Raw genomic sequence first — 26,424 nt, forward strand, 5'->3', positions numbered from 1 at the left:
ATGCTGACCAAACACCAGGCCTAAAGGGCCAGGGCTGGGCAGCAAGGGAGCTGCCGGGGCTTCTGCAGAGCAGCTCCAACGCTGGAGGAAGAACCCTCTGAAGGGCGAGGGTCACACTCAGGATTTTTTGCCCACTGTTTCATTTCACAATCATAGAATCATAGAATCATAGAATCATAGGACTGGAAGGGACCTCGAGAGGTCATCGAGTCCAGCCCCCCGCCCTCAAGGCAGGATCAAGCTCCGTCTACACCATCCCTGACAGATGTCTATCTAACCTGTTCTTAAATATGTTCAATCTGATGTGATTCCAAAACTGCAGCTGTTTTCCATGTGCCAGCCTTGAGGGGAAATATTTAATCCCGGGGTGGGGACCTTTTCTGGGTCGGGGACCACTGACCCACAGACTAATCAGTCGGGGGCCGCACACAAGTGAGAAGCCAAAACCAACCAAACAGAACCCGCCCTGACGTGGCCCCAGCTGAGAAGACAGACATTCCCCTCGGCCGAGGATCTCGGCTGGCGAAGTCGGTCACAGGGCCGGCTTGCTTCCTCCGTCTCCGGGGCGGCGGATCTCTCTCCCTGTTAGTGCGGGCCGCTGCGGGTCCGTCACACCCCGTCACCTACGATTCCCTCCAGCTTCAGTGGCTCTTCTAGCCCAGCTCTCAGAGCACGACCATCTCTCCCCTACCCTGTGCTCTGCCTAAGGCTCTACCTGGGATTCCTCCAGCACCGCCCTGACCTCACCCCACCCACCTGCAACTCAGCTGCCTCCTGCCGCAGCCTGTGGCACTCTCCCACCCTCCCTCGCTTGTGCCCTGCGTTGGCCTGACCCGGCTTTCAAGCTCCCTTCAGCTTTGTCTGACTTCACACCCCCCTTCACCTAGAGCCTCTCCTCCCCAGCAGGCCCCACGGCCCCGCACAGGCTGCTCTACCTCGTCCCCACTGCTCCCAGAGCTGCCCCAGGCCAGGAACGCACCAGACCGGCAAGTCCAAAGCCACCGGGCTCCTGCACAGAACCAGCCCCCATTGCACTTCTGTGTCTTCCCGCAGCTCCTGCTCTTTGGACGCAGACTCTGGTCCTGCCTGTCTGGGCCCAGCAGCTAGGGCAGCCAGATGGTCCCTCAGAAAATACCGGACACGGGGTATTTTGGTCAAAAAAACCCAACGCATAATAAGTACTGCTGCTCCCAGCCACTCCTCCCTCCCCACCCTTCTGATGGGCCCAGACGGGCGATTGCAGCCCCACCTCTCAGCCTGGACTCCCATCTGCTCCCCCTGCCCACGCCAGGCTTCCGTCCGGTGCACAGCCAGAAAAGTCAGAGAATACCGGACACTGCACACTTCACACTGCACATTGCACACTGCACACTGCACATTGCACATTGCACACTGCACACTGCACATTGCACACTGCACACTGCACATTGCACACTGCACATTGCACACTGCACACTGCACACTGCACATTGCACACTGCACACTGCACACTGCACATTGCACACTGCACACTGCACACTGCACACTGCACATTGCACATTGCACACTGCACATTGCACACTGCACACTGCACATTGCACACTGCACACTGCACACTGCATGTGTCCAGTATTCTCTGATTTTTTTTACCAGACAGAGAGCGCAAATACCGGACTGTCCAGTAGACTCCCAGACACCTGGCAACCCTACACCGCCCCCGCCCCAAGCTGCAGAGCAAACAGTGGACTCAGAAGCGGCTCTGAACCCTCGACCAGCCCTGGCAGCACCACCAGCCCCACGTTAAAACAGCCCCACGCTGGGCCCCTGACTCCGGCACAGACCCATCGCACTAGCAGGCCCTGCCCCTCGGACCTACAGATCTCAGCCCCTTCCTGCCCCGGCCTGGACCCAGGGGGCACAAGGCACCGTCGGCCCCCAAGAACAGCCCCCGGAAAGGCCTGTGACCCCTGTGGGGCAGGGCAGAGCCTGGAGCCAACAGGCCTCTCTGGGTGCCCCACACACAAGAACAAAGCAATGTCCCCCCATTGCCAGGAGCCCCAGAAGCATCTCCCTGGGGAGAACCAAGACACCCCCTCTTCCCCCAGCCAGTGACAGGCTGGGGCTGCAGAGCAGCTGCCACTGTGGCCGGGCTGGGGAGAAATCGCCAAGGCGCCCGGGATCACCCCAAACCCCCGGTGTGAGCCTGCCCTGAGCACAGGCCCCATGGCCAGTCTCCCCAGCGCCGGGTGCACAGCCCCACCCCTTCCCTGCGGGTGCCCAGGGCAAATCACATACACACACCCCTCAGCAGGGCCTGGCCAGGCCTGGCTTTGCACCCAGCAGCATCGAGAGAGCTGATCGTCCCCCTCCCCCCACCTGGGAACCATTTCACCCCTCGGTGGGCGGGTCCCCCCATTCCACGCTCCCACTGAACCCGACAGACCTTCCCTGGGGCCTCATTCCCACCTCGCTCCCACCCGCCCTCCGGCAGGAATTGTTCCTGTGCAACCTAGTGCCAGGGGAGGGAGTGTCCCTGGCTGAGCCTGTTTCTGTATTTCCACGATTTCCGAGAAATAGAAAGTAGAATTGTTTCTGTGCAGCCTGTTTGCTGCAGCTGCCCGGTGCTGGGGGAAGGGGCATCGCTGGCTGGTCCTGTTTCTGTAGGTCTGTGATTTCCGAGAAACAGAAACTGATTCTTCCCCTGCAATCACTGTGCCCCTCCCCTGGCCCCATCCCCACGCCGGGCGGCCGGGGGCCTGCTCTGCCCCCCAGAGTTAGATCAACGCCACCACCTTGGTAGTCGACCTGGCTGTGTGCGTGGCTGCCGTCAGTGGGTGTCACAGCGAGGGATGGCGAACGGGGAATGTTTCCCTAATCGACGTGGCAACGGGTTCTCTGTCGACTGTTCAATTGGTCAACAAGGGGCAGTTGTGGCGCTCGGTCTGGCTCGCGCCGATTCACAGCGCAACCCCCCAGCTCCCGCTCCGCATTCCCCAGCCCAGGGGAGCCGAGGGAGGCGCTCGCTCGGCCCTGCCCCACAGGTCTCTTTGTTCTGAGAATGACAACTTTGGTCTGGTGAACACAGAGGGTACGTCTAGACGGAGCCATGTAGATTTGTTTGTTCGGCAGAGGGAAATGAAGCCGTGATTTAAATAATCGCGGCTTCATTTAAATTTAAATGGCTGCCCCGCTCTGCCATCCTACGAGGCAAAACGGGGTCGATAAAGGGCTTTCAGGTCGGCGCGGGAGACCAGACTAGCGCGCTGAACTGACAAACAGCCGATCAACTGTTTGTCGGCTCAGGGCAGCAGCCATGTACATTTAAATGAAGCTGTGATTATTTAAATCGCGGCTTCATTCCCCTCTGCCGATCAGCCTAATCTACATGGCTCCATCAATGGAGCCATGTAGTTTAGACACACCCAGAGACGCGCAGGGCAGGGGCTGAACTGGCACCTCCCTCGGCTCCCCTGGGCTGGTCAGTGCAGAGCGGCGGGGGCGGGGGGTGGTATTGTTAGCGGGGGGGTTATGTTGCTGAATGAAGTGACCCATGGAGCCGGGGTGACTAAGGCGTTTTGGCAGCTCCCCTGGGCTTTGCTGTGGAGAGCGGCAGCTGGGGAGAGGAGCAACTAGTCGATGGTGCTAATTGAGACGCTCCTGCTCACCGACTCGTCGACTAGGCGCCGACATGTCTTGTCTCCCTGAGTCAGCCACATGCGCGCCCGGGGCAGCACCGAGCCAGGACCAGTGGCTGAGGTCGAGGAGACGAGAGCGTAGAGACCACATTGCCTGTATCCGCCCTACCAGTGTGGAGGTGGATGGGCCACGGGCTTGGGCCCCAGTCCTGACTGGATATAAGCAGGGATAAGCAGAGATAAGTGGTTGGGGGAGGGAGGAGGTGTAATAGTCCGAGGAGAGGGAGTTTAGAGAGTCCCCTCTGTGCCAGGAGAGAGGGGGGCAGAGACAGAAACCCCGCCCTCTCCAGCCTCCTGGGCTGGGCAGGGAGCAGTAAGGGGCTGACTGCATGGGGTGGGGAAAGAGGGGAGGGTGAGGTGTTTGTGCTGTGCCCTGTAGAGGCAGGACTGAGCAGATGGCAGAGGAGTGGGTGAGTGCCGGCATTGGGGTGAGACGAGGTGGAGAGTTTGTTTGTGCTCTCTGTCCTGGGCTGACATGGAGAGTTTGTCCAGGAAGACGTTTGCATGGTTGCATTTCAAACAACGCTTACCCAGTGGTTAATGATCTATGCCTTCAGTTAAGACAGAAAAAGTTTTTTTTACAGATGTGTTTTGCAGTGTTGCTGGTATCTGAAATTCTGGTCTCAATGATTTCTGTAAAATCCCGTGGTACTGATTGATACATGGCAATTGTGTTGCATTCAGGCCAGATTCAGGCTACCTAGGGGTATGTCTACACTACCACCCTAGTTCGAACTAGGGTGGTTAATGTAGTCATTCGAAGTTGCAAATGAAGCCCGGGATTTAAATATCCCTGGCTTCATTTGCATCTTGCCGGGTGCCGCCATTTTTAAATCCCCGTTAGTGCGGACTCTGTGCCCGCGGCTACACGCGGCACGGAGTAGGTAGTTCAAATTAGGCTTTCTAATTCGTTCCACAAGGAGTAACAGTAAATTAGAAAGCCAAATTCGAACTACCTACTCCGTGCCGCATGTAGCTGTGGGCACGGAGTCCGCACTAACGGGGATTTAAAAATGGCAGCGCCCGGCAAGATGCAAATGAAGCCCGGGATATTTAAATCCCAGGTTTCATTTGCAACTTCGAATGCCTACATTAACCACCCTAGTTCGAACTAGAGTGGTAGTGTAGACAGACCCTCATAGACTTCTGGCTCTTATGAGACCAAAGTGGCAAGTTCTGTGTGTGTTGCTAGCTGTTTTGTAGGATTTATTGAAGCCTTATTTGCAAGCTCTTTGAAACCCAGATCCATCCACAAACCCTGACGCTGGGTGTTAATTTGCTCGATGGCTTCTACTCTTTGAGTTGGTGACACAAACACAAGGTTCAAGTTTCAAGCCAGGAGAACTTGTAGGAAGGATGATGAGACGTGCTCCACGGACACTGTTCATTTTTTATTTGATTTGATATTAAATATTGTAAGTGCTGCTCCTTGTTAACTATCCCTTGTGTGTTGATATATTTTCTGCTATACCTATGGACTGTTTAACACACTACCACTACCTCAGTGTTGCTGGTGCACATAAGAAATTTCACCCCGCCCAAGGACAGAAGATGTTGGACGGAAGGACACTGCTCCTCTCCCCTCCTCCCCTTTGCTCACTGCAGTGAAAGAAATGCGGGTTCACCAAAGCTCATCAAGCCCAACAAAGCACAGTGTGGCTGGGACACCCAATCCCCATCCTGCCCCTGCACCCTCCCTCCCGGCCCCACTCTGCACCCTCCCTTGCTCTCGCCCCCTCCCTCTGGCCAGACACCCTGCTCCCATCCTGCCCCTGCACCCTCCCTCCCTCCCGGCCCCACTCTGCACCCTCCCTTGCTCTCACCCCCTCCCTCTGGCCAGACACCCTGCTCCTATCCTGCCCCTGCACCCTCCCTCCCTCCCGGCCCCACTCTGCACCCTCCCTCTGGCCAGACACCCTGCTCCCATCCTGCCCCTGCACCCTCCCTCACGCTCTCCCCTCCTTCACTCCACCTCCTGCCCAGATCCTGCATCCCCGTCCTCACCCCACTCGCTGGCAGCCCTGTACCACACACTGAACCCCTCATTTTTGTCCCCACCCAGAGCCTGGGGGGGTCCCCAGAATTCACTAACACTGGGATTTTGCTGTTTATTTTAAAATTTAGAACAAAACCTTAGAATGTAGCTCTACTTGGAATCTGTTATGTTTTTTCTTTCTCTAACAATCAGTAACACTCTGGCTATGTCTACACTGGCGGCTTCTTGCGAAAGAACATCTTGCGCAAGGGTTCTTGTGCAAGAAGTCTTGCGCAAGAACACGTCCACACTGCCATGAGCGAGCTGGGCTTTTGCGCAAGAGCACCCATGGCAGTGTGGACACTCTCTTGAGCAAGAAAGCTCTGATGGCCATTTTAGCCAGAGGGCTTTCTTGCGCAAGAAACCCCTGCTGAGCGTCCACACTGCCCTCTGCACAAGAGGGCTTACACCTGCTAAAAAAGAGCTTAGCGCTTGTGCAAGAAGCCCTCTCTTAGCACACCATACTGTACATTTCCTTGCACAAGAGCGGGCAGGCACTGTGAACACTCTGCAGATTCTTGCGCAAGAACGACCGTACTTGCGCAAGAAGCCGCAAGTGTAGACAGAGCCTCTGTGTGTTGGTTAATTTCTAAGTTATCGCCTGCAAAAAAACAATTGTGACTTTTCAGGTGCCTATGTGGCTTCGGGAAAGGAGTCCTGGACTAAGCTCCCCCCCCCACCTGAAATGGTGTTGCTCTCCTGGGTGTGGGATGGAGAAGCGAGTGAAGTGGACAGAGATCTGGGCCCCCCTGGACCTCTGCGGGCTCAGCATGGACACACGGAGCTCTAGGAGCCGACTGTGTAGGGGCCCCAGAGAAAGCTGTGCCCCGAGGGCCAGGGCACTTCAGCAGAAGCCCTGGGAGCGACAAATTGTGGGCTACGGGCTGTGGCATGTTGGGGAGCTGCCTGGTCCCTGCCAGGACGGACCCTCTGCCCCAGCAGGGCTCAGCAAGGACTGAGTTGGGAGCAGCCGCAGGTGCATGGAGAGAGGAGGATGCAGGACCCTGGTCCATGGTGTTTACAGAACAGAGCCTGTTCCGGGGGGTTGTCCGAGTGGGGCTGGGTTGAGGCGCACACACAACACACAGCACACACTCTAACACACAGCACAGAGCACACAAGCAGCCTCAGGCCCCGCCTCCCACAGCTGTGTAAGAACTCACAAGGCTCCCCCCGTGCTGCACACCCTCGCACTGGGCTAGTGAGCAGGAGGGGTACAAAGTTCCCCTGGCTGTTCCTGAGATGTGGAGCCAGGACTCTGGGGCCACAAGAGGGGCGTGGGCCGTCATTGCCCCCCCCCACAGGTCTAGAACCCCATCGCTGCAAATGCCCCTCTGGGGTCGGGGTCTGTCGCACCAGAGTCCTGGTTCCCGTCCCTGCAATGGGCCCTTTCCCGGGGTGAATGAACTCGGGTGAATTATTGCGGAACAGCGGCTCAGGCTGGGACTCACGAGCTGTTTGACAGAGAATTCTCTACGTGCTCCACTTGCCTGTGCTTCCGCCCCTCGCCCACACAAACTACCCCCTGGGGATCACCCTGAAAGCACCGCGTCTCTCTGCTTGGCAGTAAGTGCCTCCTGCCCGTGTCACTTCCCATCAGTACAGAACAGCAGCCTCCCTCTCAACTGGACTCAGCCCTGTCCAAGCCCTGCCTTTCAATTTCACTTTCCATCAGTTAGGTAACAGCAGAATCCCTATAAATTGGACTCAGCCCTGCCCTTGCCCTAGGAGCCTGGCAGGATGCAGAGCAGAGGAAGGAGTCCCAGAGGCAGCGGGAGGAGCACTGAGGTACCGTTGACTTATTGTCTTCAAAGTGGCAGCAATGTCTGACTATAGAATTTGTGATGCTGAAGATCTGTCCCTGAAAATGCTCCTGGCTGTGACAGATCTCGCCTCTCCCTCTCTCTGCCTCTCTCTCTGCCTCTCTCTCTGCCTGTCTCTCTCCATCTCTGCCTCCTTCAGTCCAAGTGATATTTGCACAAGATCAGGCTGACACTAACTTGGGAGAGGTTTGATGAATGTGGTTCTAGTCTGGTCTAGTCTCATGCTAGGCTGGAAGCTCGTCAAGACATTTAGTGTCTTCAGCATCACGTTGCGGAGGACACCCCTTCCCAAGAGATGCTGTCAGCAGGAATTCAGGGTGGTCAGGGGTATCGGGCTGTTAGTTCCCTCCCTGCTGATGATGGCTGGTCAGACCGTTCTGTGCCAAGTGAATTAGGAACCTGTGATGTTTACGTGGGTGTCTCACTCCCGACTTGTGCACGTGCCTTTGTTGTTTGCAAACTGCTCCAAATCCTCAGCATGAAACACTTTCTGGCAGGAGTGCATTTGTATCCTCTTCACTTTGATGTTTCTCATTCCAGTGCGGTTCCAAGTGCGGCGCGTGTGAGCGAACGCTCAGTGAGTGTTTGCGAGTTGTGAACTTTTAAATAAATAACGCAGAGTTGCCTGAATACGTGTAGGGGGGAGGGAACTTCCTGACCCCTAACCAGCTGAAGTTGGGGCTTTTCTTCATCAAAGCCATGCGGAACCCCAGACCTGCTATCTTGGAAACCAGCCGCTGAGCAGTGGGGACCAGGAATCAGGTCAGACTGGCTGGGGAGATTCTAATGTTGCTGAATCGATAGGAGGAGCTGAAAGTTGCACTGGTGTCATTTGTAAAGTCACATTTTCAAAAGTAAAAAATGGTTGAAAACTTAAAAACTGGAGCCTGACAGACTCTGTGTCCCAGGGAGGAGGGAACCGGGGGCTATTCGGAGCCAAAGGAGCTCTCTGCCCGGCTCACAGGACTTCCCATCGCCTCCCACTGGCTCAGACAGACTCAGTTTCAGAGAGATGTCTGAGGCCATGGGCGGTGGGTGATGCTCCCAGCCCACCTCTTCTGCCTCTGGCCCCACCCACCCTCCACCCCCACTCTATCCCAAGCTCCGCCCCCTTTCTGTTCAGCCCCACCTCTTCCCACCATCCCCCTCCTCTTTTCCCTCCCCCTCCCTGCTCACCCCCTTCTGGCCAAATCCCTGAACCCAAACAAGCAAGCGCCGTTTGAAAAAACGCTCCTCTGCCATCTCTCTCTCAAGAACATGAAGCATCACTTTATGTAGCCTCTATAACAAGAGACACGCTAGTGAAATGTCACCAACTTCAAAAAAAAGATTCCAAAGATGGTTGGCGTAGCCAGTAATTCCGGTCCCCGGGACAGAGCAATCCATAGACCCTCCCCCTTCCTCAGTAGGACCTAGAGATGTTAAAGACTAGTTGACTATCCGATAAACAAATGCTTCTTGGACAGTCAGTCGACTAGTTGATTCTCCCTCCCCCCTTGCTGCCTCTATCAGACAGAGGCGGCAAAGGGGGGAGACGAAGGGGTACTTGAAAGCAGCAGCACCGCACAGCTGAGCCTGGGCTGGGGACTCTTGTACATTTCAAAGCTGGCACCGCATGCAGCCCAGAGTCAGCGGGACTTCCCTCTGGCCCCGGGCTGCAGGCGGAGTTCCGCATCCTCCTTGCAAATGCACGAGAGCCCCAGTGGAGGCCCAGTGGGAGGCTCTTGTACGTTCCCGAGGAGGAACGCGGAAGTGCCTGTCGATTACTCGACTTGTCAATTAACCGCAATTTAACATCCTTGGTAGGAGCCAGAAGCCCTGGGTGCCCGCCCCACCCCGGCCAGAGGCCCCCTGGCCACAGGCCAATCACTGTCCTTGTTCCCCTGCCCGGAGGAGCCGCCAGTCAGCTGTAGCAGTTGCTCCCTTCCCACACCCAACACCCTCCAAAGATGCTTTTGGTCTGCCCTGGTTCTGAGCTAGCACCTGCACAGGGCACATCAAAAGATCTCTGGAGAGACTCCCCCCCCCCCCCCCCCACTGGAAGATGGATCTGGGGAAGAGAGGGACACATGGCTGCGGCCAGGCTGGGGTTCCTTGGGGCAGGAAGGGGAACCCAGCAGAGACTGGCCTGGGATTTCCCTTTGGCCAGGAGTAGAGGCGCTCGAGGCTTCTCTGGGCGGGGCAAGGGTTGTGTCTCCCACTGGGGAGGAGGGGAGGATCTCGCGGGTGGAAGGAGAGAAGTCAGAAAGCGAGTCTCCCCCAGGGCCAAGCTCCCTCACGAACACCCCACACTGGTATGAGAGCACAGGCCTCTTCCCCAGCGCCCCTCATGCACGTCCCTTCGGGAGAGCCCTCTGTCACCTCGCCTGATGCCATCCCCCACGGGCGAGCGAGGCGGCAGCATCCGGCACGGCTTTCTCACCTTCTGCGGCGTGGTGAGTTCCACCCCCTCCTCCGTGGGAACGGCCCGAGAGTCACCGAGGAAGACGCCGGGAGGAAGAAAAGATGGTGCCCTGCTCTGCTGGCTGTTCATTCAGAGGCCTGGCTCATGTCCAGACCAAGCTCCACCCTCCTCCCCTGTTGGCCTATCCCAGCAAGCAGCGGAGCCGCCGGCGAGCCAGCAGTGGCATATTCACACCGCCACAGCGCTGCCACGCCAGGGGCTCCACAGCCACCGGTTGGGCCCCCTGGGGTAAAGCTTTGGCAGGGTTGTGCACTCAGCTCGCACCCCCCGACTGGAAGGGACTCAAGCAACACGCCCCAAAGAACAACAGTCACCTGAGCTAGGAAACCGTCTTTTCCACGTGCCAGCCCCACCCCACTCCTCAAACGGGTAAACAGAATTGTGCCATTGAAAAGGCCTTGCAAAAAGAGATGAAAACCGATGTAAAACTGAAAACAAAACGTTAGTTTTCTCCAGGTTTCAGTGGCGTTGACCACCGCTCGGAGTGCTCGTATCACTAGCTGAGAAACACTGGTGTAAACAACTGCAAAAACGAGATTAGAATACAAGGTAAACCAAGCCGCTAAGCACATACATACAAAATGATACAGGCAAAAAGCCACTCATTCTAGTCTATTAAAGGCCCCAAACAAGATATTACAGCTAGGCTGTGTCTAGACTGGCCAGTTTTTCCGGAAAATCAGCCGCTTTTCTGGAAAAACTTGCCAGCTGTCTACACTGGCTGATTGAATTTCCGCAGAAGCACTGATGATCTCATGTAAGATTGTCAGTGTTTTTGCAAAAATACTATGCTGCTCCCGTTCAGGCAAAAGTCCTTTTGCACAAAACTTTTGCGAAAAAGGGCCAGTGTAGACAGCTCAGATTTGTGTTCCGCAAAAAAGCCCCGATCACGAAAACGGCAATTGGGGCTTTTTTGCGGAAAAGCGCGTCTAGATTGGCACGGATGCATTTCTGCAAAAAGTGCTTTTGCGGAAAAGCATCCATACCAATTTAGATGCTCTTTTCTGCAAATGCTTTTAACGGAAAACTTTTCCGTTAAAAGCATTTCCGGAAAATCATGCCAGTCTAGATGTAGACTGTCACGTTGCTGAATTGGAGGGAAGCAGCCAGATCGCTGCTGCACCCCTAGGTGGGGGTGTTGGCCCCAGAAATTGGTGTGGGGGGAGCCATGTGGGGTATTGAATGGGAGATTATTGTTTGTTGATCTTATGTACGCTATTTATGTGAGCGTATAATGTCTATGTGTGTAGGTAGGAATCTGTAATCTGTGTGGAAGCTGAATATTTCTGTGAATGTGGTTAAGCATGGCTATGGACAGGCTAGAGTAGCAAAGCCCTGTGGAACAATGACTCTCAATAGGCTATGGACACACCCAAAGAATGGGATTTGTCACCTGAGGGCAGCCAGCAGGGAACATAGAGGTTGGCCTCTGACCAGGTGACTTGCTGCATACAAGAAGAGGCCAGGAAGGAGTATAAAGAGGCCATGCGGTCGATGCCATTTGGTTCTCAGCTCAGCACTTCATCCCAGAGGCAGCACTGCAGGGATTGAAGAGCCCGGAAGACCTGTGAACCCATCCTGATCCTAGGATGTGCAATAAGAACTTTTAAACCAGCAGCTGCAACATCTCTGCTAGAGCCTGCATCGAGAACTGGGAGATTCGGTGCATGTAACGTACTGTACTTTAATAACCTTACTCTCAGGCTTTTCTTTCTTGTAATAATAAACCTTTAGATATAGATTCTAAAGGATTGGCCCAGCGTGATTTGTGGGTAAGGTCCAGAGGGTAAATTGACCAGGGATCTGTGGCTGGTTTCTTGGAACCGGACAGAACTTGTTCGGGGTAGGTGGGATTGGGTGCTAGGACCCCCCACCTGTGTATAGGCCCGGGGCCATCTGGGGCACGGATATTGCTGGGGTGTCGGAGGGGTTTTGCTCGGGAGGCTTCAGGCAGGCTGCTGAAGCGCTCTGTGAGACTGGTTTGTGGCCTGTTTGGAGAGGTCACCAGTCAGGGGGACTCTAAGGAGCCCTGGATTTGAGCAATTCGCCCTGAGCGGACGCCCTCAGCTGTGCCCAGACACGGCCCGGTCCGTCACATAGACCTAAATTTTAAAAAAAATCATCGAATCCCAGGGCTGGCAGAAAGCTCAAGCGTCATCAAGTCCAGCCCCCTGCCCAAAGCAAGACCAACCCCAACTCAATCAACCCAGCCAGGACTATGTCAAGACGAGACTTAAAAACCTCTAGGGATGGAGATTCCACCACCTCCCTAGGTAACCCATCCCAGTGCTTCACCACCCACCTAAGGAAATCACACTCTCAACTCCAAATAAAGAGCCCCTATTTCAGGATTAACCGTCTTAGCCCACTGGCGTACCGTATTAAAAAAAGCCCATCAAACTCAAGTGGGTTCATTGTTCACAAAGAGAGGGAGAGAGAGATGGTTTTCCTAATTTGTCTGTGTGTAATTGCTATAGGCATGGACCTGAGGCGTACACCTGCCAGTTAAAAGTCCAAGAAACACAACTATTCCTGCACCCCCATAACAGTGTACATGCACACTGCTTAATCTATTAAAAAGTCCTGCAAAAGCCTGCTAAACGCAAGCACGCCCACTAAAGCATGCAATGTTTTGTGTGGATATTGTTATTTTATTTTAGCTTGTAAAATTAAAGCAATACTCTGTACGGAACTTTTGCAAAAATCAGATTGCAGACCTGGGTCAGCATACCCAGCAAAAATCATAAATGTGTCATAAAAGTACCAACCCCAGAGGGGAGGGCATTTGTAATTTTTTATTCCTTTTATAAATCCACTGAACTACTCACCTTCCCGTCTTTTACACCAAAACCATTCCAGATGGGTACAGTTACCATGTGGGTAAATAAAACAATTTTTGTAAAAAACCTAAGTACCATTTTTAAACAGCGCACCAGTTATTTAGAGAAACTTTACCCACACTTGCTTAGTAAACAGGTGTTCCTTAAAGCGTGCATAGAATCCAGGACAGCAACCCTACGTATTGCAGCTCATTAAATAATTAATCATGTAACCCTCCTAGAGACAGCACACAGTATGATACTAAAATGCAAATATTAAATTCTGTAAAGTATTAAAAACCAAGGCCGGTGCAGTGGAAGTTTTACACCACACCACACAAGAACACAAAAGCAAAACCATGACATTACCAAATCAGTACAGACAGGGGTAAGTACACAACATTCACAATGGCACACTAGAAACCACATCAACCCTCATTTTAAGCTCAATATGCAAAACACAGCTAATAAAACAGCAACAGCTATATGGTGCCCAAACAGCTCTTAGCCATTGTCCTCGCAAGAGAAATTAAATTCAAGGCAAAACCATCTCTGCTTTAATGCCCTCCCTCCCCGCCCTTCTCAGCACACATACAAATAATTGTTTCCTCCCTTATGTTCCAAAATGGTTATTATTAATTATTATTATTATTGGTAGTCCGTCATATCTGAGGATGATGTCTTGAGCTTGCACAGCTTGCACACCAAAATGGTATAAATTTATAAAATCCCGCCTTTCCCCTGCACCTCTCACTTCCCTGGGCCGCCTCAGGCAGATAGCGAACACCACACCAGACGTCTGCCACGCAGACAATTCAGTGTCTATCGGGGTAAACTTCCAGCAAGGCAAGATTCCAATTTTTCTCCCCCCTCTTGCTTTCTGTTTGGCCCCAGCTGATACAGTGGTATTCTCAGCTGTACCGTACGATCACTTTATTGCAATTTAACCAACCCTCACATACGGTAACAAATACCTAACCAATAGTATCCCACCACCTGAATTAGTTTACATCCAGCAGAATTAGCTATGCAGAGTGAAACAATGAAGGAAGCAGGCAGAGCGCGTACTGAGAAGCAACAGAGCCGTGGGAACCAGAAAGACAAGACAATAAAGAAGTGAGGGTCTCACACTCACAGCTATTGATAAAACAACAAGGAGTCCTGTGGCACCTTATAGATGAAGAGACTTATTGGAGCCTACGCTTTCGTGGGTAAAGACCCACGTCGTCAGATCCAGGCTGGGTCAAAAGTCTGGGTCCCCTCTGCTAGGGCAGATGAAGCCTGAGAGACCTAGTTCCAAACACCTCAGCGTACCACTGACCAAGCCGGGTCCGACTCTAAAGTGGGCTTCCCACCAGCCTGGGAGCAGGGTTGCTGTCAGGTAGGAGAGCTAGGGGGGACCCGGGCCCTCCCTCTCCACCAGGTCCCAGCCCAGGGCCCTGTGGGCAGCGTTCCAGGGTGCTGCAGGCTCAGTAGGGTCCCTCCCAGGGCGAGACCTGGTCCCCGGGGGGAGGGGAAGGGGGGAGGCTGAGGGTGTTCTCACCAGCCTAGGCTGTCGCTGGGGCTGAGTCGGTAGCTGCCCACCTGGCTGCTCCAAGGCCTGTGGCTGCTGTGGCTCTGGTGGCAACTGTTCCCCAGTCTGCTGTGGTGAGTGACGTCCGCGGCAGTGAGTTCAGGCTAGTGAAATTTCAAAATGGCAACCGGACGGGAAGAGTCAAACAAAGCCCGGGATATTTAAATCCTGGGCTTCATTTGCAACTCCGGTCGCCTCATTTGCCTACCTAGTTGGAATTAATGAGCTAGTGTAGACATACCCTGAGGCTGTATGTTGCTGGTTTTCCAAGACGGGGAAAGCGAACGCTCAGCCGACAGCTGCCCAGCAGTGCAGGACCCGCTGTGGGGAGTGAGCCCCATCCCAGAACCCATATTGCGGTAACGCCTTGAGCCAGATGGGTCAGACCCTCGGTGTGCCGTGTGCTGTACAAACGGGTTTGGTCCATCTACACTCGGAGCTAACAGAAACGTGAATGGCCGCGCCGGGATCCCAGCTCCAGCATTGGCAGAGCCCTACCAAAGTCACAGCCCTGAAAAACCCGGCACTGGCATGAACCCCGGCTCCCTGGAATTCCGGACTCTGGGCACGTCCCCCTGGCTAAGCAGCGTTTTGCAAACCGGGGGCTGCGACCCAGAGAGGAGGTTGCGAGGCCATTGCAGAGGGCTCAGAGCTCGGCCTCTCTGAGGCCTGTGGTGCCGCCAGAACTGGGCAGTCGGGCAGTGGCAGCTTCTGGCTGAGCGCTCAGCTGTGAAGGCGGCGCCAGCAGCAGCGGCGCACGAGTGGGCGGGGGGCTGGGACCGTGTAGGGGGCTGTCCTGGGCTGGAGATCCCAAGCTGTTTCCACGTACACATTTGTGCTTCGTTACATCACCACGACTTTTAAAACTGAAACCGTGAAATTCAAGCTTGTTGAAAGGCTGTGACGCTGCCATTGACAAAGACGAAAGGTGACGGTGGCAGGGCCGGGAGAAGGAGGCTTCCGTCTTGGATGCTCACGATCTAAACCCGCTGTGGAACCCCAGGGACGGGGAGCTCTCTGCGGAAGGGGAGTCCTAGCATACAGGGAGGTGCCTGCTGAGCTCGCTATCCACCCTGCTGAGCGGTGTCATCTCAGAGCTGTCTGGTGCTCCCCGGCTGTCCCTGGCTGGTGTCTTTTATCCAGCACAGACATTGTCACCTGTGGGGGGGCAAGGACTCTCCTCCAGGTTTGTGTGTGTCCAACACTCCGCACAGTGGGGGCCTGGCTCATAAACGGGGCCCCTAAACGCTGCAACACAAGGAGCAATACAAGGGGATCAGGCCAAGAAAACCCCGTCCGTCCGTCTGTCCGTCTGTCTGTCTACCCGCTGCCAGGCATTTCTGAGCTCAGGTATGATACACTTGGGCATCACTGAAAGGACACGTCAGCCTCACCCAGCTGTGGGCTAATGGGATGCACCAAAGTGCCTGGCCAGGAAACGTTTGACACCTGCAACCAAAGAGCTGGGTTTGAATCTTCTCCCTGCCCGGCCTCAGTTTAACTCCTCTTATTCCCTGCAGGTGGGACGCAGAGGGAAGCCTTCGGGCGTTAAACCTTCGGTTACGTCAAATGACATGATTGCGATGCCGGCCCTGGGCCGCCCTTTCCAGCTGGGGATGCTGTACGACTGCCGCGACGACGCCCTCATCCCAGGTACTGCTCTTAGCCCCGGAGATGGGGAGGGGACGGGACATGCCCTGAGGCACTTTGTGTGACGAGGTGCAGTCACAGATGACCCCTCGGGGGTGCCTCCTAGGGTGCTGACACGGCGCCAGCCACTTGCCTTCCTGACCTCTGGGGCTCCTCACCACCCAGTCCTGCTGGGCCAGCTCCCTGGTCTCCCCCAGCCAAGGACCCGAGCTGAGGTCCCTTCCAGTCTGAGTATTCTATGATTCTACAGCCAGACTGGGTCAGACCAAAGGTTCATCCCGGCCAGCATCCTGTCTGCTGACAGTGGCCAATGCCAGATGCCCCAGAGGGAGGGATCACAACAGGTAATCCTCACATGATTGTTCCCTTCCAGAAAAACAGAAGCTAGGGACAGCATTCCTACCCATCCTGGCTAATAGCCATTGATGGACCTAACCTCCATGAATCTATCTAGCTCAACCTGTTTTTTGAACCCTGTTAAAGTCCTAGCCTTCACCACATCCTCCGGAAAGGAGTTCCACAGGTTGACTGTGCGCTGTGTGAAAAAATACTTCCTTTTGTTTGTTTTAAACCTGCTGCCTATTCATTTCATTTGGTGACCCCTAGTTCTTATATTGTGGGAATAAGTAAATAACTTTTGGCATAAAGGGAAACAAGAAGACTTTTTATAAATACATTAAAAGCAAGAGGAAGACCAAGGACAGGGTAGGCCCACTGCTTAGTGAGGAGGGAGAAGCAGTAACAGGAAACTTGGAAATGGCGGAGATGCTCAATGACTTCTTTGTTTCGGTCTTCACCGAGAAGTCTGTAGGTGTGCCTAACGTAGTGAATACAAGCAGAGAGAGGGTAAGTTTAGAAGATAGGATACACAAAGAACACGTTAAAAATCACTTAGGAAAGTTAGATGTCAGCAAGTCACCAGGTCCTGATGAAATGCATCCCAGGATACTCAAGGAGCTGATAGAGGAGGTATCTGAGCCTTTAGCTATGATCTTTGAAAAATCATGGCAGACAGGGGAGATTCCAGAAGACTGGAAAAGGGCAAATATTGTGCCCATCTATAAAAAGGGGAATAAGAACAACCCAGGAAACTACAGACCGGTCAGTTTAACGTCTGTCCCAGGGAAGATAATGGAGCAGGTAATTAAGGAAATCCTATGCAAACACTTGGAAGGTAATAAAGTGATAGGGAATAGCCAGCATGGGTTTGTGAAGAACAAGTCATGCCAAACTAATCTGATAGCTTTCTTTGATAGGATAACGAGCCTTGTGGATAAGGGAGAAGCGGTGGATGTCATATACCTAGACTTTAGTAAGGCATTTGATACGGTCTCGCATGATATTCTTATTGATAAACTAGGCAAATATAACTTAGATAGGGCCACGATAAGGTGGGTGCATAATTGGCTGGATAACAGTAGTCAGAGAGTTGTTGTTAACGGTTCTAAATCCTGCTGGAAAGGGATAACAAGTGGAGTTCCTCAAGGGTCTGTTTTGGGACCCGTACTGTTCAATATCTTCATCAATGACGTAGATATTGGGATAGAGAGTACACTTATTAAGTTTGCAGATGATACCAAACTGGGTGGGGTTGCGACTTCTTTGGAGGATAGGGACATAATTCAAAATGACCTTAGCAAGTTAGAGAAATGGTCAGAGGTAAACAGGATGAGGTTTAATAAAGAGAAATGCAAAGTGCTCCACTTAGGAAGGAACAATCAGTTCCATACATACAAGATGGGAAGCGACTGTCTAGGAAGGAGCATGGCGGAAAGGGATCTAGGGGTCATAGTGGACCACAAGTTGAATATGAGTCAACAGTGTGATGCTGTTGCAAAAAAAGCAAATATGATTCTAGGTTGTATCAACAGGTATGCTGTAACCAAAACTCGTGAAGTCATTCTGCCGCTCTACTCTGCACTAGTTAGGCCTCAGCTGGAGTACTGTGTCCAGTTCTGGGCGCCACATTTCAAGAAAGATGTGGAGAAATTGGAAAGGGTACAGAGAAGAGCGACAAGAATGATTAAAGGTTTAGAGAACATGACCTATGAAGCCAGGCTTCATGAACTGGGCTTGTTTAGTTTGGAAAAAAGAAGATTAAGGGGGGACATGATAGCGGTTTTCAAATATCTAAAAGGGTGTCACAAGGAGGAAGGCGAAAATTTGTTCCTCTTGGTTTCTGAGGACAGGACAAGGAGTAATGGGCTTAAAGTGCAGCAGGGGAGGTTTAGATTGGACATTAGGAAAAAATTCCTAACTGTCAGGGTGGTCAAATATTGGAATAAATTGCCAAGGGAGGTGGTGGAATCTCCCTCTCTGGAGATATTTAAGAACAGGTTAGATAGACATCTGTCAGGGATGGTGTAGACGGAGCTTGGTCCTGCCTTGAGGGCGGGGGGCTGGACTCGATGACCTCTCGAGGTCCCTTCCAGTCCTATTATTCTATGATTCTACTTGTTTCCACACCCGTCATGATTTTATAGACCTCTATCATATCGCCCCTCCCCCCCTTACTCTCCTTTTCTCCAAGTCAAAAAGTCCAAGTCTTTTTAATCTCTCTTCACATGGGACCCATCCCAAACCCCTCTCAATTTTTTGCTCTTCTCTGACCTTTTCCAATGCCAGTGGATCTTTTTTTAAATGAGTCGACCACATCTGTAAGCAGTATTCAAGATGTGGGCGTACCATATATAGGGGAAGTAAGATATTTTTTATTTTATTTTCTATCCCTTTTTTAATTATTTCTAGCCCCCTGTTTGCTTTTTTGACTGCCGCTGCACACTGAGTGGATGTTTTCAGAGAACTCTCTACAATGACTCCATGATCTCTCTCTTGGGCTACGTCTGGACTACAAGCTCCTTTCGAAAGAGGCTTTTTCGAAAGATACTTTTGAAAAAGCCTCTTTTGAAAAAGAGTGTCTAGACGACAACCAGTACTTTCGAAAAAGCAAGGCACTTTTTCGAAAGAGAGCACCCAGGCACACATTTCACATTACATAGCACCTTTTCAAAAAAAGGTGTTATTCCTCATAAAACGAGGTTTTTCTGTGGTTGAAAAAACTTCTGCATTCTTTCAAATTACTTTCAAAAGAACATGGCAGCAGTCTAGACGCAGGGGAAGTTTTTTTTTAAAAAAGGCCACTTTTTTCTAAAAAACCCTGTAGTCTAGACACACCGTTGAGTAGCTGGATCCAAATTAGTCCCCGTCATATGATATGTATAGTTGAGATTATCTTTTCCTATGTGCATTACTTTTTCAGTCTCAAACCAGGAGATCTTGCATGATCTAAAAATAAAAAGGAGTCAATTAAAAATGGAAACTAGGACAAATATAGGCAAACAATATAGGAATGCAGGGGCAAGATTAGAAAACCAAAGGCACAAAACGAGCTCAAACTAGCTACAGACATAAAAGGGAAACAAGAAGACCTTTTATAAATACATTAAAAGCAAGAGGAAGACCAAGGACAGGGTAGGCCCATTGCTTAGTGACGAGGAAGAAAAAGTAACAGGAAATTTGGAAATGGCAGAGGTGCTTAAAGATTTCTTTGTTTCAGTTTTCACCAAGAAGACTGGTGGTGATCAGATGCCTAACATAGCGAATGCCAGTGAAAATGGAGTAGGTTTAGAAGATAAAAAATTTTAAAAAGAACAAGTTAAAAATCACTTAGAAAAGTGAGAAGTCTGCAAGTCTCCAGGGCTGATGAAATGCACCTAGAATACTCAAGGAGCTGATAGAGGAGTTATCTGAGCCTTTAGCTATCATCTTTGGAAACTCATGGGAGACAGGAGAGATTCCAGAAGACTGGAAAAGGGCAAATCCAGAGCCCATCTATAAAAAGGGAAATAAGAACAACCCACAAAACTACAGATCAGTCAGTTGAACTTCTGTGCCAAGAAAGAAAATTGAGTAAGTAATTAAGGAAATCATCTGCAAACACCTGGAAGATAATAAGGTGCTAGGGAACAGCAAGCATGGATTTGTAAAGAACAAATCATGTCAAACCAATCTGATAGCTCTCTCTGATAGGATAATGAGTCCTGTGGATAAGGGAGAAGCGGTGGATGTGGGATACCTAGACTTTAATAAGGCGTTTGTTACGGTCTTGCATGATATTCTTATCAATAAACTAGGCAAATGCAACTTGGATGGGGCTACTATAAGGTGGGTGCATAACTGGCTGTATAACCATTCTCAGAGAGTAGTTATTAACGGTTCACAAACCTGCTGGAAGGGCAGAACAAGTGGGGTTCCACAGGGGTCTGTTTTGGGACCGATTCTCTTCAATATCTACATCAACGATTTAGATATCGGCATAGAGAGAACGCTTATTAAGTTTGCAGATGATACCAAGCTGGGAGGGGTTGCTACTGCTCTGGAGGATAGGTTCATAATTCAAAATGATCTGGACAAATTGGAGAAATGATATGAGGTAAACAGGATGAAGTTTAATAAAGACAAATGCAAAGTGCTCCACTTAGGAAGGAACAATCAGTCTCACACAAACAGAATGGGAAGCGACTGTCTAGGAAGGAGTACGGCAGAAAGGGATCTAGGCGTCAGAGTGGACCACAAGCTAAATATGAGTCAACAGTGTGATGCTGTTGCAAAAAAAGCATACATGATTCTGGGATGCATTAGCAGATGTGTTGTGAGCAAGACACGAGAAGTCATTATACCGCTCTACTCGGCACTGATTAGGCCTCAGTTGGAGTATTGTGTCCAGTTCTGGGCACCGCATTTCAAGAAAGATGTGGAGAAATTGGAGAGGATCCAGAGAAGAGCAACAAGAATGATTAAAGGTCTAGACAACATGACCTATGAAGTAAGACCAAAAGAATTGGGCTTGTTTAGTTTGCAAAGGAGAAGACTGATGGGGGACATGATAGTGGTTTTCAGATATCTAAAAGGGTGTCACAGGGAGGAGGGAGAAAACTTGTTCATCTTGGCCTCTGAGGATAGAACAAGAAGCAATGGGCTTAAACTGCAGCAAGGGAGGTTTAGGTTGGACATTAGGAAAAACTTCCTAACTGTCAGGGTGGTCAAACACTGGAATAAATTGCCCAGGGAGGTTGTGGAATCCCCATCTGTGGAGATATTTAAGAGCAGGTTAGATAAATGTCTATCTGGGATGGTCTAGACAGTATTTGGTCCTGCCATGAGGGCGGGGGGCTGGACTCGATGACCTCTCGAGGTCCCTTCCAGTCCTAATGTTCTGTTATTCTATTCAGGGCTCACACTCTACTGTTTGTGCTTGTAGGGCTGCAGCATTCTGTGATGCTAAAGTTGCACTGGCACACTCAGATGCCAGATTATCCTGAACTACAGCCACCTTGAATGTGTCACCCTCCTGTTGCCTTTCCTGGAGTGCGACCGCAGTTGGAATGATTGGTGTGCATTTTCCATGATGCCTTGGCTGCGGCTGCTTTCATAGCCTTTTGCTTCCGTTAAGCAGAATCCAGGCCAGCCCTCCCCTGGAGAGGAGCTTGTCCCCATGGGCATGGACCCCGTTCTGCTACCCATTTAGCAAAGAGAGGGGGCTCCTCAGCCAACGCCCCCCGACACTTCCTTTGTTTTGTTTTCTTTCCCTGCTATTTCTTCAGGGTGAACATGCTGCCAAGCAGGCAGTGGCCCTTTGACACAATGCCACAAGTACTCTGCGATTACTGTGTTTGGCTGGACCAATTCGATCCAAATGCCCTTAGGCTGCCGCATTCTCCACCAAATTTGTTACCCACACAAATGTCTCTAGTCCTTCCACACTGTAGGGGCACGCTCCTTTCCCCGGTTCCTAGGGCTCAAGGTGCAACCCTGTTAATTTACACACCCACCCTTACCCAATTCCTAGGGCTCAGGGTGGAACTTCCTGTGGGTTTGCAGGACATCCATAGTCAAGACAATCAAAGATACAATTGCATAAGCCAGATGCCAGAAGCTGGGAATGGGTGACAGGGGAGGGATCACTTGATGATTATCTGTTCTGGCATTGGTTACTGTCGGCAGACAGGACACGGGGCTAGATGGACCTTTGGTCTGACCCAGTCCGGCCGTTCCTATGTTCTTAATTTTACTTTGTGTATTAACTAATCTGCACTTGAATTTCTAATAGAGTCCTTGAGCATAATATTGTTCCCAGCTCAGATTCTTACCCCTTCTGTCACTAACCCTACATCTCCCTGTAATTTTCCAGGGATCACTTTATGGGACCCGGACATGCTCCAAAACCATGTGGACACCAAACCACAACCAAAGACTGACTCTGACATCATCACATCTGACACCATTGAAGACAAGGCCAAAGCCCTCAATGTCACGGCATCGCTGAAGGCCAGTTTCCTGGGGGGGCTTATTACAGTAGATGGATCTGCCAGATACCTCAGTGACACCAAGAGCTCTCAACATCAGGCCCGAGTTGTCCTGCAGTATTCAACAACAACTAAGTTTGAGCAGCTAACCATGAAACATTTAGAACATCAGAACGTCGCTTGCCCGGAGGTGTTTGAGCAAGGCACGGCCACTCACGTGGTCACGGCTGTGCTCTATGGGGCTCAGGCTTTCTTTGTCTTTGACCAAGAAGTTTCTTCATCTGAAGATGTACAAGAGATACAGGAAGACCTCCAGGTTTTGATTAAAAAGTTGGTTTCCATAGAAGGGCAAGGAGATCTCAAAATGGATGAAAAGGAAAAAGCAAACATTGAAAAATTTAGTTGTAAGTTTCATGGTGATTTTGTTCTTGAGACCAATCCAACCACTTATCAAGATGCCATGAAAATATATTCTACCCTCCCAACGCTGCTGGGTGAGAACGGGGAGAAGGCTGTACCAGTGAGAGTCTGGCTGTGCCCACTGACCAAGCTGGATTCCAAAGCTCAGATGGTACATGAGATCAATACAGCGCTGATCTTCAATGTCCAAACGGCCCTGGAGCAGCTGACAGAACTGAACATGCGATGCAATGACTTGGAGAAGAGTCTGAGTGCCAGAACCTTCCCTGAAATCAGAAAGAAAATGCAACAGTTCAAAGATCTGTGTAACCAATACAAACAAACTTTCCAGAAAGAGCTGACAAAAACCATACCATCTATTCGAAGAGGCAGAGCTATTGATGACGCCCTCATGAATATTTTAATCAGGAAAGAGAAATCACCATTCAGTAACCAGTGTCTCTTAGAGTTTCTGGATAAAAAGGAAGAAGAGATGAAATTAGTGGAGTCTTGCCTTACCACATTCAAGAAAGTGAAAATTGTATCTTCCAAAAGTGAGCTAAATGAAGTTTTACTAGACCCCACAATTGAGTTTGTCGTCTCATTTACATTCACCTCATTACAAGACGAAGAACAATATATAGCAGAGTTAGAATTCTGGTTTCAAACCCAAATGGAAAAGAAAACAGGTGATCCAAAAAGAACCAGATATGTGTCCAAGAAACCAATATCCAGACCATGTGTCAGCCCTCTGCCGAGGTTCAGAAAAACTGCAAAATCCTTCTCAGATTTTGCTAGTGTTAATATGTCCAATGGGAAGACTCAGTTCATTGTGGCATCTGTTTTAAATAAGAACATAGTAGGAGCATCAATTTACCTGTATGAACATGGAAAGCAAATAAACACCACATTTGAGCCTCCATCAAAGCCTCCTCCTCTCCTGATTGGTGGAGTCCGACATGACCGTGTGCAGCTCACGCTGAAACCAGCAGCCTATGGCAGGGCTGAGATATGCGGCTACCGGGCAGAGTACAGACTTGTCGGGCAGGAGAACTGGGTGGCTGTGAATGTCAGTAACACACAAGAGACACTCACAGTAACAGGGCTCCGTCCAAACACCCAGTACCAGTTCCGATACGCGGCCGTGAGCAAACCAGGGCTCAGCGAGAGCAGCGACGTGAGCGACACAGTGAAGACACTTCCAACCAGCCCCCCTGGGAAACCTGCAGCAGCGACTGTAGAATCATCGGCCCTTGCCCTGACCTGGGAGAGTCCATGTGTCATTGGAGACGGAGTCAGTATAAGGGAGTATAAGGTGGAATATAAAGAGCAGGCTGGTGGCATAAAGCAGAAGGGGAAGGACAAATGGCTGGAGCGAAGGACGGGCCAGAAAACCGAGTCCTGCACCATTGAGGGACTGAGGCTTCAGACACCCTACAGAGTCCGGGTGTCAGCTGTGTGTGTGGACGGGGCTGTGAGTGACCCGAGTGAGGAGACACTGACTTCAATACCAAAGAGGAAAGAAACAAAGAAGCAGCCACCTCACTCCCCTAAGGAAAGCCCTGTGACAGGGGACGAACAACCTCCAACATCACCCACAAAATCACAGACAATAACACAACATTTTCTGAAAGAAGAGTTTCTGATAACAAAAGAGCCCCCCGCAATTTATACTCTTCTATTAGAGAAGACAGAATTATATCCTAATGCATCCTACACAAAGTACAGGCTGGGGAGGGAGACCCTTCAGATCCCTAACAAAGTGATTATGGTGATGGGAGCTACCGGGTCGGGGAAAACAACTCTCATCAACGGGATGGTCAACTATGTCCTGGGTGTGCAATGGGAAGATGAATTCAGGTTCAAGCTCATCCATGAAATAACTAACAGAAGCCAGGCTGAGAGCCAGACATCTGAGGTGACGGCCTATGAAGTTAATTATAAAGATGGTTTCCAAGTCCCCTACTCTCTGACTATAATAGACACGCCGGGATTTGGTGACACCAGAGGGATAGATCAAGACAAAGAGATAATAAGGAAAGTCCGAGAGTTCTTCTCCACCCCAGGGGCCATTGATCACATCGACGCCGTCTGCGTTGTGGTTCAGGCCTCCCTAGCTCGTCTGACCCACGCCCAGAGGTACGTGTTTGACTCGGTGCTCTCCATTTTCGGGAAGAACATAAAAGACAACATCCTAATCCTGGTCACCTTTGCCGATGGGCAGGCCCCCCCTGTGCTAGAGGCCATTAAAACAGCTGATGTCCCCTGTGCTAAAGATGCTCAAGGCAACCCTGTTCATTTCAAATTCAACAACTCCGCGCTGTTTGCCTGTAATGCTGGAACTGCTGCGGCTGTTTGTAATTTTGATGCGATGTTCTGGAAAATGGGAGCCATGAGCATGCAGACATTTTTTGAGTCTCTAGGTAATTTAGATACAAAAAGCTTAACATTGACGAAGGAGGTTCTCAGAGAGCGGATGGAGCTGGAGGCGGCTGTGGAAGGGCTGCAGCCCCAAATAAAAGCCGGCCTGGTGAAGTTAGAAGAACTGAGAAAGACACAGCGAGTTCTGGAGCAGCACCATGATGATATGGAGGCCAATAAAGATTTTGAATATGAGGTAGAAAAAACAGTTCCAGTGAAGCAAGAGGTTACTGATGGTTATATAACAAACTGCCAACAATGTCATTACACGTGTCACTATCCCTGTTCTTATGCTGATGATAAAGACAAGTATAAGTGTTGTGCAATGGACTGTTCTGGACAATGCACGGTGTGCCCTGGAAAATGTCAATGGAATGTTCACTTCAATCAAAAGTACCAGTGGGATTATATAGTAGTGAAAGAGAAACAGACCTATACACAACTGAAGGAAAAGTATGAGAAGGCATCTGGGGAGGTGATGACAACTGAGAAGATATTTGAGCAGCTTTTCCTGGAATACGATATCGTGGAAGAGACAGTGCTGGAGCTGATTGAGAGATCATCTCAGAGTCTCCAACGCCTGCAAGTAATTGCCTTAAAACCCAACCCGCTGTCCACTCCAGAGTACGTTGACCTGCTGATCATGTCAGAACAACAGGAAGCAAAGCCTGGGTACCAAGAACGCATACAATCCCTGACAGAAGTGAGAGAAACAGCTGAGATAATAACCAAGATCGCCAATAATGAGAAATTGCTGCCGGCAGAGCAGGAAATATATAAGAAGCGTAGAAAAAAGCAATCTCGAGTCCAGCTATTTGTTGATAGGGTAAAAGGATGGTTCACACTCAAATAATGAAAATATTTAGAGCTTCTTGCATTTTCTAGGCCTGATTCTCCATTGCATTGCACCTTGTGTTGTCTCATATAGATCTGCAAAGTGGGCTCAAATTGTATATCACCTGCAGCCAGGTTGGAATGGAATCCACTCTGCACTCACTTTGCACAAGGGCAAAGACCACAAGGTGCAGGGTAAGCGGAAAATCAAGGCTCCTCCTTTTTCCAAAATCTTGGCCAATGTCTGTAACACACGCAGGGCCCTCAATTCTGATTTGGATGAACGTTCTTCTGTCCCCTGCAGCGTCCAAGCTTCCCTCCGGGTAGAGACACAGGGTTTTATTTTCAAAAACTGAGTGCTATAAGAAAGGTTTCCCAGCAGAGGGAAATGTGTGAGCTCTCTTGAATTTAACAAACCTGAAATATA

General features: G+C 50.8%; 1 protein-coding gene across 1 annotated transcript; it reads left to right on the forward strand.

The window, feature by feature from the left end:
• Window positions 1-7,367: 7,367 nt before the first annotated feature.
• Window positions 7,368-26,059, forward strand: LOC142825176 (uncharacterized). The gene is made up of 3 exons (XM_075916943.1): window positions 7,368-7,497; window positions 15,909-16,041; window positions 22,229-26,059. Exons 1-3 carry the CDS (start codon window positions 7,450-7,452, stop codon window positions 26,014-26,016), a joined length of 3,969 nt encoding a protein of 1,322 aa, XP_075773058.1. The 5' UTR covers window positions 7,368-7,449; the 3' UTR covers window positions 26,017-26,059.
• Window positions 26,060-26,424: the final 365 nt, after the last annotated feature.

Source organism: Pelodiscus sinensis, unplaced genomic scaffold (genome assembly GCF_049634645.1).
Source record: "Pelodiscus sinensis isolate JC-2024 unplaced genomic scaffold, ASM4963464v1 ctg40, whole genome shotgun sequence".
In the NCBI taxonomy this organism is placed as follows: Eukaryota; Metazoa; Chordata; order Testudines; family Trionychidae; genus Pelodiscus; species Pelodiscus sinensis.

Bases quoted from the DNA above. Each gene is read 5' to 3' on its own strand.
- LOC142825176 (XM_075916943.1), top strand. From the start codon at position 7,450: ATGCAGAGCAGAGGAAGGAGTCCCAGAGGCAGCGGGAGGAGCACTGAG. The intron at 7,498-15,908 runs GTACCGTTGACT...TATTCCCTGCAG, and splicing joins GCAGCGGGAGGAGCACTGAG to GTGGGACGCAGAGGGAAGCC. The intron at 16,042-22,228 runs GTACTGCTCTTA...GTAATTTTCCAG, and splicing joins CGACGACGCCCTCATCCCAG to GGATCACTTTATGGGACCCG.